Source organism: Leptosomus discolor, chromosome 7 (assembly GCF_034619465.1).
Source record: "Leptosomus discolor isolate bLepDis1 chromosome 7, bLepDis1.hap2, whole genome shotgun sequence".
Classification (NCBI taxonomy): domain Eukaryota; kingdom Metazoa; phylum Chordata; class Aves; order Leptosomiformes; family Leptosomidae; genus Leptosomus; species Leptosomus discolor.
This window is the reverse complement of record NC_141397.1, coordinates 18,979,469-18,996,172: the sequence shown is the minus strand read 5'-3', so window position 1 is coordinate 18,996,172 and position 16,704 is coordinate 18,979,469. Positions and strand designations below refer to the sequence as shown.

At 41.6% G+C, this 16,704-nt stretch overlaps 1 protein-coding gene across 1 annotated transcript in view; it reads left to right on the top strand.

Moving 5' to 3' along the window:
• Positions 1-16,704, top strand: part of GADL1 (GAD like acidic amino acid decarboxylase 1) — a 76,186-nt gene that overhangs the window by 37,914 nt on the left and 21,568 nt on the right. The window contains exon 13 of the mRNA XM_086468674.1: positions 962-1,051. Coding sequence (XP_086324800.1) covers positions 962-1,051 — 90 coding nt within the window. The remainder of the gene's footprint in view (positions 1-961; positions 1,052-16,704) is intronic.

Sequence of the window (16,704 nt, the reverse complement as noted above, 5' to 3'; positions counted from 1 at the left end):
TTGCTATCTGTACAGGTTAAAAAAAGAAATAAAATTGTTCCAAATTAGCAGAAAATATAGACCCTGGACTGGTCTGCTGGGAACATTTTCTCAATCATATATGAAACAGAAATCTCATAAGCGCAAAATGCTTTATTTTATAATGCATGGTGAACAGCCACTTTTATTGGGAGTCTTGCCGCTTACTCTCTGCTGAGTTTAAAGGCAAAATTTCTTTGTAGGGAAGCAGAGATGTGGAGTCTCAGTCTTTGCTCAAAAGGCCTGCTTAGATATTGGACAAGATATGTTCAGGACATGGCACATACCCTGCAAGGGGTCCTGAGATTCTTATAAAATGTGGAAATTGAGAAAGGCAGCATTAACTCCAGCACTGTGTAGAGTGCTGTATGATTTACGATGTAAAACGAGATTGGCCCTGTCAGTAGAAAAGCGACTAGGTGTGGAAGTGTTAAATGTCACAAAAATTGAGTTTGTGTATTTTGTGTAAAATGCATCATAGGAAATTTCCATTTAAGAAAACACTAAAAAGAAAATGTATTCTTCTCTTTAAAGTTGCTTCAGTTTTGAAACCTGTAAATTACACCTCTATGCCTCTCCTACACTTTTTCCCTACCCAAAGTTGTTAGTGAACAAAGCAGAGTTAAATACATGTGTAGGAAGAAGAAATGAAAAAGGAACCCGAACGGGTTTCCTTTTTCTGGCAGCAGGAAGAGAAATGGATTACATGAAAACTATTACTTCTGATTTCAAAAAGGGGAAAGAAAAAGTGAGTTGGAGAAGGAAGTTTTAATGAAAAGGGTATAAACCTAAAGGCTTGCCCCCCCTGCCCCTCCCCCCCCCAATAAAGCAGAAGTCTTTGACAAGCTATAATATGTATTCCTGTCCGATTTGCTACTTCTCACGAGCAATTCCTGTTCCATTTGTTACATCTCATAAGCAATCACTTGTTCTCTTTTTTTAGCCAGAATATGCAAATGTCTGCTTTTGGTACATTCCACCAAGCTTAAGAAAAATGGAGGATGGACCTGAATTTTGGCAGAAGCTACACCAGGTGAGTGTCACATGAACAGTGTTATCTGTAGCTTAATGATTTATCACATAGATAAGAATGTGAAATAGCCCTTGGCTTTGCTCACCATTAACCTATCAGTAGAAGGGGAATTTAATCCTTAAATAGATGTTGGTAGGATTTAAGTTTGTTCTCTGTTTAGACAAAGCATTTTTTCTTAACGTAAGAGATGCAGTCATTTACGAGTATTCAGCGTACTACCAAAGCTGTAGCAGCTGGCAGAACTGAGAGAAGAGGAACAGTGTTGTCTTCATGTGTTGTCTAGATAGAGTATTCATTACCTGTTTCAGACACTTGATGCTGTCCTTGGACTTGTCTTGCATTATCTATGATTATCTATGTTAATCTATGATGGTGCAAGTAAGGAACTGCTTAAGAATACATTTCTGATGTTAAACAACCCATAAATAACTACAGGAATACAAAGGGAGAAACTTTATTGGTGTTTTCGTAACTTTCTACCATCTTGGTAGAAAATCATCATAGAATGGTTTGGGTTGGAAGAGACCTCAAAGATCATCTAGGTCCAACCCCCCTGCCATGGCAGGGACACCTCCTACTAGACCAGGTTGCTCAAGGCTCCATCCAACCTGGTCTTGAATGCTTCCAGGGATGGGGCATCAGCAGCTTCCTTAGGCAGCCTGTTCTAGTGTCTTGCCACCCTCAGGGTGAAGAACTTCCTTGTATCTAGTCTAAACCTGCCCTCTTGCAGCTTCCAACGATTACCCCTTGTCCTGTCACTCCAGACCCTTGTAAAAAGTCCCTCCCCAGCCTTCTTGTAGGCCCCGTTCAGGTACTGGAAGGCTGCTCTAAGGTGTCCCCAGAGCCTTCTCTTTTTCCGGGCTGAACAAGGCCAACTTTCTTAGCCTGTCCTCATAGGAAAGGTGTTCCAACCCTCTGACCATCTTGGTAGCCCTCCTCTGGATTCACTCCAACAGCTCCGTGTCTTTCTTGTGTTGGGAGTTCCAGAGCTGGGCACAGTACTGCAGGTGGGGTCTCATGAGGGCAGAGTAGAGGGACAGAATCACCTCCCTTGACCTGCTGGCCACGCTTCTTTTGATGCAGCCCAGAATACGGTTGGCTTTTTGGCCTGCAGGTGCCCTTTGTTGGCTCATGTTCATCCTATCATCCACCAACACACCCAAGTCCTTCGCCGCAGGGCTGTTCTCAGTCCACTCATTGCCCAGCCTGTGTCTGTGCTTGGGATTGTCTCGACCCAAGAGACATCATGAACATCATGAAAAAAGCAGCAGTGAAATTTTTAAGTTATTAGTGGGGTATCAGTAGTTAAGACTTAATTAAGAAGCCAGTAGACACAGTGGTATTTTGTTTCACTGAATAAGCTATTCAGTGAGGAATTGAATTTAATTCATTGTTTGCTCCTCTCTGTAGCAGCTTTGGTGTTCTGCATTTATTTTTTCCTAGAATTTACTACTAGAAGTTTAAACTAGAACATAGATGTGTATGCCATATGCATGCGTGCATATGGTATACATACTGTATATACATGCATACTTGCTATAATGCCTGCTCTCCTTTCAGCAGCTTTCCTTTCACAGGAAATGCTTTCAATTTATGCTGGATGCTGGTGTCTTTAGGGGTGAGGTCTTCCTTAACCCTGCCTGTGTTGTTTTGGAAACTGTATTTAACTCTTGCAGTACAAAGCTATGCATAGCCACAGTGTGGATACATTTACCATGCTTTCACAAAGCGTGGATGGGTTATGATCCTTTCATATTGGGGCTTCTCTTCCTCTCATTCAGTGGAAAGCGTATGTATGTATGTACATGTATGCACACACGCATGTATGTGTATGTGTGTATATTTATATACACACACCTCTGTATAACAGCTGCTCTACCCATGGAGGAGAGAGGATTTGGAAAGAAGCAATGGGAAGGCATAGAAGAAATGATGTTGCAACTCCCACCTTTTGATTTATGAATGCTATGGAAGGAATGGAGGAGGGAAGGGATGAAGCTTTGAGCATGTATATTGTACGTGGCTTATTGAGTGTAACTTACTGGTTCTTTGCTCTGCTGTTCTATGGTGCTTCCAGTCAGGGTAGAGAATAGATACCTGGCTTTATTTTATGTACTGATATAGGCAGACTGACATTGGAAATGTAGATTTCCTAGTCAGTGTTTTGTGGGAGAGAACTTGAAGGGAAAGGAGCTTGTGTGCCATTTCTCCCAAGGACCGAGCACCACCACAGATCTCAACTGCTCTTTTCATGGGCAATGTGACATTTTCCTGATTCTTATGCATCCTCTGATGAAGCACTAAGAAACCCCAAATCCTAAAAGATAGCCGATTTCCCTACTCCGCACAAAAGCCTGAAAAAAAATCTACCACAAACCAGACCAAAAATCCCTAGCAAGCAAGGCACTGAATGGCATAAGTTTCTCTCCTGGAGGAAAAAAATTATGTTAGGCACTGCTGGGAAGTTCTTAGACACTGCAGAAATTATCCTGTTACACAAATAAAAATTGTTATTTCACCTCCCTGATTCTCTACAGGGACAGTTCTGAACTTACTTTGCTTTTCGGATGCTGAGGGCCAGTTTGGGGCACAACATGTGTCAGTAAGCAGATAAGATGACAGCACTGGGTCACAAAAAGTCAGACTGACTTGACTTTTCCAGCTCATGTCAATTTGTTCTAACATTGCCGATGCAAACAGCATAGTCATTATGTTACATTAATCAGTACAAATATAAGGCTGGGGAAGAAGGAATGCATCCTGATCAGCAAGGTGTAAGTGATAAGAAGATGAAGACTGGAGAGGTTGTTGCATTATGCCATTGATGAGCAGATGGGGATGTGTACAGTTTCTTGACTGCAAATGTTTCCTGAATATTCCCATCACTTCACTAAAATGAGCATTAAAATGCTTTAATTCACAATTTGTCTTTTCACACAATATTTTAACATCACAGTTATTCTGTTTATCCAGAAATCAATCTTCCTTTTTGTTGACCTGCATATCTGACAGGAATTAAGGAAATGTATGTCTTAAAAAATCCCTTGGGCAAGTAATTGATTTTACTCAACTGCTTGTTCAGCAATATTGTTCAGAATAACATACTGTCTTTTAAGGTTAGTTACGTGAGTTTTAGTGCTGGTGAAAGTTGGTAAGCAAATAGGTCTCATCTCAAGTCCTCAACTTGCAGAATTTGCATAGTCCTATGCAAAATAACCCTGAAGGTTTTCTGCTGTACTGGCTCTTCTCCAGCTTCCATGGCCCACTTTATGTGGAAATGTGTCGGGGCTGACTGGATCACAGCGTGATACCCGATTCTGATGTCAGTCTTCTAGCTGTCCTACATAAACTGTGTCTCTCAAGCTTTTTTTTTCTTCTTTTTTTTTTTCTTTTTTTTTTTTTTTGTGGTGGACTGTTTGTTTGTTTTAAATTCTGGGGCCTTGGACTTCAGGTATAAAATTTGCCCTCTTCAGAGTCTCCAACTGGCAAAGCAGAAAGGTGATAGGAAGGAGTGGCCTGAAGGATTTGGGACAGCCACTAGCTGGTCATTTGACTCATCGCCTGAACACTTCAGGGAAAGAGAAATAACATGGTGATGGGGAAGCAAAGAACAGCATAAAAGGTACATTACTCCCAGTGAAACAGGAAATTCTGTGCATGTCCACAGTCTTACAACACTTTTATCTTTTGGGATTACTGCAGGAATTGGCTGTGTAGTGAAACTGGTTCTACAGGCAGTACAGCAAGGCTTTGGATGCAGTTGGGTGGTCCAAGGTAGTCCATGCCCTGAACTTGTTGTGGTACGCTGAGGGCATAGCAGATGGCGTAACCCACAAAGGAACCTGTGATGTAAGGTGTTTTTCAGTGACATTCTTCACAAGCGAGTGAAGAGGGATTTCTTCTTGTAGAAACCATAGAAGTGAGCAGTCTGTGATAATTAGGGAGCTGCTGTTACATTTAACTAGAAATATTTGTAAGTGGTGTTATTTTGTCATTGCAAACTGGGGGCAGTTTTCTCTGCCCTAGAACTGACATAATTGATGGGATGAGGAACAATTCCTTTGCTAGAACTGTATGTGCCCCCTAGGGGTATTTTTGCTCCTTTTCCTCTTGTGACAAACTGTAAGATTTACTTTGTTTACTGCTGAGGATGGTCAGTATGTCACAGGGTCACAGTGAGAAAAGTGTAACTGGAAATTAGAAACCAGAAATGGAAGTAAGGGAAGTAAAAAATTCAAGCCCAGACCATTCAAAAAAATTTTTTTTCCATAACTACAAATATCTATTAATATTCTTACTTGTAAGAATCTTCTTTTTAGAAAAGTCAGCTTTCTCAGCTTGTGCTGACATGTCTCCAGATGATGCAGAATTAGCTGATTGTTAGTAATACTGTCTCTGGAAACCCTCCTGGCAGCACAGAGGGTACTAGGGCACAGGGAGGGATTTGGAGGGATGCATCTGGAACTATTGCCGTCCTGTTGCTAATCCAGCCAGCCATGCCTTGTGCATTCTGGATCAGCTTGTAATCTAGTCAAACTCACTGTGGTCTAGATGACTAAGAAGGAGACACAGAATAGTAACTGTCGTTAACAGAGCCCTTCTGTGGGAGCCTGGCTTTGCTGAAGGATCCTGGGGTGTAACTGTAGGTAGACTACTGCATATGGAATACTGCTCAGTAAAGAAGGCTAGTGGTATATTGCAAAGTACCACTTTAGAGCTCAAAATTGGGGTTAAAAAAGTGTAAGTAGGTTCCTGGTAGGTCTCTTATGCTTTACTAAACTTTGCCTGGTCTGTAGTTCTAAACAACATATGCTGGAATATCAGATTTCCAGTGGTTCAGTAAAGCTTTTATACACAGTTGTTAGTTCCAATTACTCAAAATTCTAGCATCTCAGTCTCAGACTCTACTTGTGTGGTGTGTTTGGGTTTTTCGTTTTGTTCGCTTCCTGCCCTTTTGTGGATTTTTGGCCAAATAATGCAAAATTTATTGGCTATATTAGGAGGCTCAGGATACAGTTTCTTACTGAAGCATATAGAGGTTGGAATGCCATTTTTGTCCCTCCCCTCTCCCCCTTAGTAAAAGGCAACTTTATTCCTGCCTTTTCCCCCTTCTTAAGAGAAGAATATAGCTGTCTGCTATCTGAAGGCATATTTGTAAAATAGCCTGGCATGCTGACTGGTGTTGTGATACATTTATATAATGAGAAGTTTCTTATCAAAGCAGAAACGTAAGGAGGTTGAAGTGGTGTTGCCTTGGCAACCTCTGAATCTTGTGGTCTTTGTGGTATGAATCAAACGCTAATAAAGGACCTGATTCAGTATTCTTTATGTATTCAAAATACCTATTGGCTATGGTATGAAGTTTGAATGGGAAGGGAAAATAAGACCTCCAATTGGTTATATTAATAATGTTTGCCCTCTGTATTTTGGAAGAACAAGAGAAAAATTACATAGATTATAACCACAACATTAAATGCAGTGAGCCCAGGTTTATGCAGAAGAAAGGTCCCCAACATGTCACTGCAATTGTATTTCGACTTGGGATTTGTGTGCAAAATGTTGTCACCTGAATGCCTGGCATCCTTGTGTACTATACTTTGAGTTTTTCTTACACTTGAACAAGAAAACACTTAAACAATATTTTAGTGTGTGTGTTTGAAGAGTAACGATAGAGACCCATTTCTGTGAACTGGGCTTACATGAGTAATTTTTACAGTAACAATTAGACTACTGACTCTAACATCTAGCTCTGTTTGACATGAGTTTCTGTGGAGGACCACATCAAATGACAGGAGAATCAATGATAAGATTTACACAGAAGTATATGGGAGTTAGATTGGCTAAATCATTGTGACTGACAGATCTGCAGCTGTTCGTCAGTCATTTGTGAATACTGTATGTTGATCTGATTGTTTCTGATCACATGTGCTTTCTTGTTGCATTCAAATAACGTAATCGTGTAGGAATATGTTTGGGAAAGAACAGAAAGAAAAAGAGCAGATCAAGTTCTGGGTTTTTTTGCCCACACATGAAGATTGTTAAGAGATGGTGCCATCCCTTAACCTTTTCCTTTCTCTTAAAGCAACCTACAAATCTGTTGTGGACTTCAGGAAACAAAAATCTGCAAGTGGAAGAGGTTCTTTGGCAGGTCTTAAAGAAAGACATTCGAGGGGGATGGATTCTCATTTCAGTGAATCAGACGGAGATTTCCAGAGGGGTTGTCTGAAGAAATTTGGTTTGTCAGGAAAATCGTCAAAGTCAACAGAAGCTCCAGATTAATCCTATACAATTTGAGGCAGTTGCCCAAGGAAGCTACTTGAGCAGTTGGCAGTTTCCCTCTATCTGCAACATGGAGAAGGAGGAGGGTAACTCCCAGATCATGACTTAGGCAACCTACAGTCAGAAGGACACTTGTGAAAGGCTTTCAGTCTTCATTATTCAGAAGGGGAACCTTAGGGATGACATGATCCTAGCTCAGCTGCTTTAGTTCATAAACACAAGTAAGAAGAACCTGACACTAAATCCTCAGCTTCCTGTGTGCTGTTTTAGACCTCTCTTTTACAGACTTCTGGAAGGAAGAGATTCAAAATCTCTTCTTAAGTCAATGGGCCCAGCTGAATTCTCAGTATTGTGTTCAAGAAATGCAGCATTCTTGGAGAGGTGAAAGCAGGAGGCCCAGTGGAGGCAAGGCTGCAGGCAAGGACATTAGGGGAGAGGCACAATAAGCCCTGCAGCCACAAAATGAGTAATACAATACTAATCAGGACTTACGTTGTAGTGTGACCATTGCTCAGCAGAGGATGGTGCTCAGAAATTTAATAATAAAATAATCAGTCACTTGCTAATGTAACAACATCTCTTATTTTGCAACTAATAGTACATAATATACAGCAGCAGATGAATAAAATCTTTGCAGTTTAGCTGAGCATAAATGACTGTTATTGTTAAGAAGAGTGATCTGAGTTCTGATAAGTCAGAAGGAACAGTACAGTGTAATATAATAACAGAAAAATTCTAACAGTGTTTCAGTACCTTGTTAATGAGGGATTTGCACACTTTCCCTTTTAATGCGTTTTTTTTTTCCCCCTGCAGTTTTGTGTAACTCACACAAAAGTGGCTGTAGCTGTTAATTAAAAAAGATGTTTAGCATGACTTTGTTTTAAATGTCTCCTCTTAGACTGGAGTTGTAAGAACACAAAAATAACATGCCTTTTAAAAAAAATGTTAATTCAAAATAGAATACTTTGGTTTCTGACTGCATATCTGCACATAACTGGAATTTATGTCTTTGTTCTCTGTTATATTTATTCTTGCATGAGTACTGAAGTAGTAGCGCTAGACTGGGGCCAAATTCACTGTTAAGGTCTCCATCAGGAGAAGTAGGGATCAATGAATTTGTCTTGATGGTGTCCATCTCACCTTAGCATTAGACCCAGGTGCTAGCAACATTCAATATGTATTTTACTTTGGTGAGGCTGTACACCTGCTTAACTTACAGCCATGTATAATGGTTTGTGAGACTGACCTGCTCTCATGCTTGCTTTTTCATGGAATGGCTGGCATATCACATGTGTGTATGGGAATAGAAAGCAGGTGTATTTTTATGACTGTACTGTAACCTACAGTAGATGTAATAAGACAAGACAAACATGTGAAGTGCTTCCAGCCCATGCTTTCTATAGCTCTAGGTGATATTTTAATAATTCATGATACGGCAATTGTAGAGATTTCTGTTCTAGCTGTCTGCTTTGCCCTCTCTTCCAGACTGGCTTTTAAGGGTCGCTTGACCAATCTGATAGCCTTCTATGATGGCATGACTGGCTGAGTGGGTGAGGGGAAAGCAATGGATGTTGTCTACTTTGACTTCAGCGAGGCTTTTCACGCTGTCTCCCATCACATCCTCATAGGCAAGCTTCACAAGGGTGGGTTAGATGAGTGGACAGTGAGGTGGATGGAGAACTGGCTGAATGGCAGAATTCAGAGGGTTGTGATCAGTGGCTCAGGGTCCAGCTGGAGGCCTGTAACAAGTGATGTTCTCCAGGGGTCAGTATTGGGTCTTGTTCGACATATTCATCTATGACCTGGATGAAGGGACAGAGTGCACCCTCAGCAAGTTTGCTGAAGATACAAAACTGGGAGGAGTGGCTGACACACCAGAAGGCTGTGCTGCCGTTCACTGAGACCTGGACAGGCTGGAAAGCTGTGCAGAGAGGAACCTGTTGAGGTTCAATAAGGGTAAGTGTAGGGTCTTACACCCAGGGAGGAATAACCCCATGTACCAGGTTGGGGGCTGACCTGCTGGAGAGCAGCTCTGCGAAGACGGACTTGGGAGTTCTGGTTATCCTCCCCCTCTCTTCTGCCCTGGTGAGGCCACATCTGGATTACTGTGTCCAATTCTGGGCTCCCTAGTTCAAGAGGGTCAAGGAACTACTGGAGAGAGTCCAGCGGAAGGCTACAAAGATGATGAGAGGACTGGAGCATCTCTCTTACGAGGAAAGGCTGAGACACCTGGGGCTCTTCAGCCTGGAGAAGACTGAGGGGATCTTATCCATGCTTATAAATATCTAAAGGGTGGGTGTAAAGAGGATGGGGCCAGACTCTTTTCAGTGGTGCCCGGTGACAGGACAAGGGGAACAGGCATAAACTGAAGCACAGGAAGTTCCACCTCAGCATGAGGTAAAACATGACAGAGCACTGGAACAGGCTGCCCAGGGAGCTTGTGGAGTCTCCTACACTGGAGATGTTCAAAACCCACCTGGACACAACCCTGTGCGACCTTCCCTAGGTGAACCTGCTTTAGCAGGGATTTGGACTAGATGATCTCCAGAGGTCCATTCCAACCCCCGCTATTCTGTGATCCTGTGAGTGGGTAGTACCAATTGGATTCCAGTTGGAAACAGTCCTGTTCATGCAGAAAACTTTACTTTTTTTAGGTCTACTGTTTCAGTTGAGGCAAATAGGCAAGAATTGACATCACTAAATAATGCTCCACTTCAGTTTAATCGTCTAAGTTCTAATAGCTGACTATTTCTAGTCTACTCCTCAGTCTTGTAATACCAGATGATATCTTGAACTGATGATTTTTACATGCCATCCAGCAATAATAACACACTGGCAGCAAAACATCTCTATTTTAAGAGCAGTGTTACACAGCTGCTAAAACTACCCCTCAATTCTCAGAACAAAGAGAAGAAACACACAGGGCCTTGCTGCTGTATGTTTTACTAGATGAGAGTGTAGGGCAACTTTTGTCAGAGACTTAACATTGAGCTGTGCGTGTTCAAGGCCCACTGGGGACTGAGGTCTATTGATCCCTAGTGCTCAGCCTACAGAAACAATCGAAGCTGTGGGGAGAGAGTCTGCTGCAGCTCCATATGTTACATTCAGGATGAACAAGGATTTCATCTTCCCCAAACCACCTGCAGAGCAAGATTGCTCAGATCTCCAGAGGTGAAGTAGATTTCACACTAGTTGTTTCTTGCTTGAAATCCTTTTAAGGATAATGGAAGGTCCAGTCATTTCTCCATGTGGTAAGACACATAATGTAATGAAATGAAGCTGGGGGGGGATAGACAAAGTGGAGAAAAATATTCTGAGGAAATAAAATCATGAGAGACTGACAGATTCAAAGTAGAGACCAAACCTTCCAGGGAGATCAATGCAAGATATATTTTCATCACTGTAGTCGTCTGTGAAGGTACCTTAGCTAGCTCAGGTACTAGGAGTGGTGTGGCCACATGTCAGTATGGGACTTAATTCAAGTTAAAAACTATCTCACAAGGACTAGTTAACATGACTGTTCTTTCAGGACCCAAGCGAATCACCTACAATAGTGGGGTATGTTTTCTGTAGGTGTACTGCCTTCTACTGGGGAAGCATAAGTTCCACTTGTCCAATGTCTTAAAAATTTTGCATACTGCCTTGCTAAAACCTGAGGGTCATTCTAGCTTTCAATTTGGATATAGAAAACAAACAAGCTTATTTTGAACCTTTTCATTGTTAAAAGCCTCACGCATAAGATCACAGAAAGATCTGAAAGATCACAGAAACAAAGGCTGTGGGGTTTCAGGGGTACTTCATTCTCTGCTCTATTGCCAGAGATTTAGTTGACTAAAGGATGCTTAAGCACTGCATAAGCAATTCTTGCTATTTCTGTGTGAACAAAGACAGTACTATTTAATTTGTGTGGCTTTCGAATAGATACAGCATGTTACCCAGAGCAGTGGACATTTTACATCCATTGTTATGAGTCTCACAGATTGTAGAAGGACCAAGAAGGTAAAACTAAGCCCCATTTTTTTTTCCAGAAAAGTGAGGGGTTTTGAGGTTTAAGTGGAAGTGGCATAGTTCGTATAAATCAAGTAGGCAGTTGCTGACATACCTCAGAAAATTGTTCTCTCTGTGAAGAACTGGCAAAGTAAGATATCTAAGTGTTCCTGATTTGGAGATAGTGGTCATCTTGATTAAAGGGTTATACTAGGGTAAAACTGAATTATTGGAATGGTATATCCTGCTGTGAATGACTGAAGTAGAAAAGAAAAATTATGATCGTTGCTGTGAACACAGAAACAAAAAAATAATTTAACATTTTCTGTTAATATTAGCCTGTCGTTACGCTAATAGTCAAAACCAGCTAATTTGAAAACTAAGTCAACTTCATAACATTTTTTAAAAGCAAGCATTAAACTATTTTCAGAGCATAGGAAGCCAAAGGGAGTTTACATTGAATCTGTCCCACTAGTGAACCCTTGTTACATATTTGAAAGGCAGGTAAATTAATGATGAATTACCAATATTTTACAGATAAGGAAAATAAGGAAAAAAGGCATGGATGTAAGAGTTTATCATCTGTTTTTTCATTAAGAGCACTTCAATGTGCCATTTTTATTTGTACCTCTTGTCATTTCCCCATAGCATAATAAAAATAAGCACTTCTTACTTGGAGTCATGTTGGCACACAGAACACTGTTGCATTTTTGTTCATTACTTCTATAGAAATGAAAAATTTCGTATTTTGTAATGCAACACTATGAGACTTTCTAGAATTGTTCATATGTGCTTTTTGAATGTAAATGTGTGTGCGTGCCATGCATACACGTGTATATGATTATGTATTTACATATGGGGATTGCGTAAAAGAAAATTAATCATGAAAAGGGAAAGGATGGAATAAGGTATAGTATCACTCAAGTAACTAGATTCTTAGAAAACCTTGTTGTCAGAATCGTGGAACAGTTGAGGTTGGAAGGGATCTTTGGAGGTCATTTTGTCCAACCCCTCTGTTCAAGCAGGGACATCTAGAGCCAGTTGCCCAGGACCACTTCCAGGCGGCTTTTGAATATCTTCAAGGATGGAAACTCCACAACCTCCCTGGGCAGCCTGTGCCAGTGCTCTGTCATGCTCTCACTCAAAAAGTGTTTATGTTCAGAGGGAACCTCCAGTATTTCCGTTTGTGCCCCTCTTGTCCTGTCACTGGGCACCGCTGAAAAGAGCCTGGATCTGTCTTCTCCGCACCCTCCCTTCAGGTGTTTATATACATTGGTAAGATCCCCCCCTGCCTTCTCTAGGCTGAACAGTCCCAGCTCTCTCAGCCTTTACTCATAGGAGAGATGCTCCAGTTCCTTAATAGTTTTTGGGGCCCTTCATTGAACTGTCTCCAGTATGTCCATGTCTTTCTTGTACTGGGGAACCCAAACTGGACATAGTACTCCAGGTATGGCCTCATCAGTGCCAAGTAGAGGGGAAGGATCACCACCCTCAACCTGCTGGCAGTGCTTTGCCTGATGTAGCCTAGGCTGCACCAGCCTTCTTTGTGGCACGGTCACATTGCTGGCTTATATTCAACTTGGAGTCCCCCACGCCCTCTATGTCCTTTTCTGCCAAGCTGCTTTCTAGGTGGGTGTCGCCCAGCATTTGTTGATGCATGGGGTTGTTCCTCTACAGGTGCAGGATTTGGCATTTCCCTTTGAACTTCATGAGGTTCTTGTGAGCCAGCCTCTATTTTCTAGTTTCTCCAGCCTCTATTGTCTGCATGTTCCATTTTCTCTTAGACGTGGTCAACATTTTTGCTATCTTAATACTCTTTGGGTACTTTTAGGGAAAACAAAAAAAATACCCCAAAACCCTACAAAAGCAAACACAACCTTTTCCCCCACAAATGTATGCTTACCAAGAAATGGTGACCTCTCAATCTATGCTTTATTCTTTGACAAAAATATAGTATGCATTCTTAGCCTGTTTACAGTCAAATATTTTCCATTCTGAGCTATGGCAAATTGCTATACTCTTGATGTATTTTGCTGGTTTCAGCTAGTGCATCCAGATTCCTGACTACATAGTACTTGCTTGTATTTTCCTCTGCTTAAATAGGGCTAATTATTCTTCTTTTTCCTTTGCTTCATTTTGGAGTTAGAACATATTGACTAATATTTTAAATGGCTTTTGCGCCTGCCTGTGAAGAGAACTGCTTTTAGTAAGAAAGCAGAGTTTGAAGACACTCAACCCAGCTAATTTAGTTCTAGTTGACCCTATTGACTATGTTCTTACAAAGCAGTGCTGTGCTCCTGCATATCTGTGCACTCGTTCTTTATGCGCTCTCAGTGCCATATGCACATTAATAACCAATGATGGAAGAAAAAAAAGTTTGAGTTACAGGCCAAACTACAGCTTTCCTGAAAGTGTCATAGATCATGTTTAATAGCCTGTGGATCAAAATGAAACCCAATATACATCACAGGGGAACTCAATAATTGAATCATCCTGGGAATGTCTAAGTACTGGAGTCTTGAGGTCACTAGAAGCTCCATTCTGTGCTCATTTTTTACCTGAATAAAAGCTGTCTCCTCCCCCCATCATTTTTTTTTTACTTTTATAACAAATGGTAATCATATTTTAATGCACTGACTTAAATTATTTTATCTGGCATTTGGGGGAACGATTAACTCCCTTCCCCTTTCAACTCCTAATTTTCTGTGAAATAAGAAAAACAGTCATTCAGAGGCATTAGCATTTCAGAGTGTCTGCAACTCATGGCTATCTCCTCTCTGTGCTGAGTGTCTGAAGGACGGTCCCACAGGGGCACTAAACATGTTCTCTGGGTCTGTGAAGCGGGTCTGCACACCAGCTCTGAGTTTACTCCTTTCATGTGAGAAGACTCAGGGGCTCTCTGAAGGATCACAGCTGCTCCCTTGGTGAGGAGATCACAATAATTTGCCACCCTGGGGCTACACAGGTGGTATTGTGTGGGTATGGGGAGAATGTATAGTCTTGTCTCAGGAAGACAACAGTCACTGAAAAGGGTTTTGTGGATGCAGTGCTCTGTGGTTTGCATAGGGGATAAATTCTATTCTTGTGTGAAGATCGTGGAGGGAAAGTAGGTTGACTTTTGCGGCATCCTACTGACAGAAAAAAAAACCTTTGGAGTGAAACTGCAGGAAGCCTGGCCAAATTGAGACCCTTGGGCCTTTCTTAAGTTGTGATCGCGGGGCTTCTGTGCCAGGGCTGCATCATGTGATTGTAGCAGAACTGGGCTGGTGTGGGTCATGTTGGCTGATCTGGAGCCCTCAGGGTTAGAGGTGTCAAGCCAGCCATGCAGCCCAGATCAGTTCCATCTCACAGTGGGCATCATTGCTCCTTGAGGACCATCATTGTTTCACCACATTGTTTCACCTTGTGCTTGTAAGCTGCTCCTAGAGCTGCTCTTCCTGCAGCTGTCCAAGCTGTGGCTTCCTGTCCCTGTGAGGATTTTGGTTTGCAGTTCAGAGGATCAGGATTTTTGTCTTTTCTGTTATACAGTGGGAGTTTGAACTGAATGGGGTTGATGACTGAGGAATGCAAATGAGGGAATAACAGATGCTTTTTAGGTGAGCACTTGCCATGAACATGTTAGGGTGCACTAGGGATTGATGAGGTGACTGCCCATCAGAGCCACTGGCTTGATACACGATGGTTGTATATGTGCCTTAACCTTGCTAATAATCGATATTTCAATGCCGAAGGATATCTGTAGGATAAAAGTAACATCTACCCCTCCCTTTGGTCCTTTTACATAGGATCAGTCTCATTGAGAGTGATGGCAGGGAATGTGGCCAAGCAAAAATTATTTTCAGTAGCTGTTTAATTGTTAGTGCATGATTTTTCTTGCTTTTGCACACAGCAAAACTGCAATGCGGAGCGGAAGCCACCGCTTCTTGGTTGGCACCATTTTAAGTGCAGCCTGTCCCTCTGCAAGGGTGTGGTAACAGGAGCTTCTCTGAATGCTTTAAATATCTTATAAAGGTATTTGAATATCATAAATTGCAGGTGGTCTAAATGAATGCTAGTGTGGTCTGTTGGTAGTGGCCTTTTAAATGAACCCTTTCTATGCCACACAACAAAGTGTCCTTCAGTTACAAATCTTTCTGGTGGCATTGTGACCATTCTGCCCTGCTAGGTGGTACCTGCTGTGGTTTCTGAATGAACCAAGTGTTTTCTAGCATTCTGTTGGTTTTGGCATGTTTAATAAATAACAGCAAGGAATTGACTGTAGTGCAATAATAGTGATCACAAGATAAATAGTGCGATGATTATTTTTGTCATTTTATAGGAAATTGGACAGAAGGAAAATAAAATCTTTGCATTTCACCCTTAATTAATGGATGCCTACAGCATGAGTTACTGTGTGTTTGATGGAAAACAAGATAGGATATCTTTCTGCCTTATCAGCCAGAAAACAGAAGCTGCTTAACAGTATAAGCCTTTATTTTACCTCACAGGAAAGGTAAACTTCCACTGTAGTCTGAAACATGGGTGATGATTTCTACATTGACTTAACCTAGCTGGGGAAGTATTTCATTATATTTGTTATATCGGGCATAAGTGGGGAACTCCCATGTTGGGTGGAGCTGCAACGGATGTGGGCACTTTGGCATATGTAGCATTTCTAGAAAAGAATGACAAGCATACCTGGGTTACAAGTGCTTGATCAAAGAATTCTTTAGTGTTTATTTCAGGGTATGAATGCAACATTTAAGGCTTTACACTTCTGCTTATGTTGGACAGCTTACTTAGATTTTGTGGAAGAGCTGTAGTGCATGGAAGTGTCCTTACTTTGTTCCTGGTAGTCCAAAAGATGCATTTTTTGGGGCACCAGAATAGCAGAATAGGAGTGCAGGTACCACAGAGGAAAGTGTGCTCTCCACCAAAGAGCAATGAAGCTGTTGTACTTTCCCTGCCATTCCCCTCTTTCTCTGCCCTTCCCTGCTGCTTCCTGCAGCAGCAGCTTTTCACCAGTACAGTGTTTGTGCTCTTACTCTCCGAACAGACCAGGTGTGCTGGGAGAGATGTGTCTGGACAGCGGATGCAGTTCCTCTCCTCTTTCCCTCTTTTGGGCAGACCAGATGAGCCAGCTGCAGTCAGTCCAGAGATCTGTGGGAAGGCATCAGCTGGCTTTACCTTTTTCCCTTGAAAATATACTTAAACTGAATTGTGCCTTCCAGACAGGAATGTATTAGCCATTGTTTAACAAGCTTCAGGTTGCTGCATGTGACTCATGAAAATAAATGAATAAACTAATTTACATGTTTACAGCTGATTTTCATCTAGCCATAAAACTAAAGCCTGTGATCAAAAAGAACTTAAGGACAGAAGGAATTACCTGGCTATCTCTGTATTTT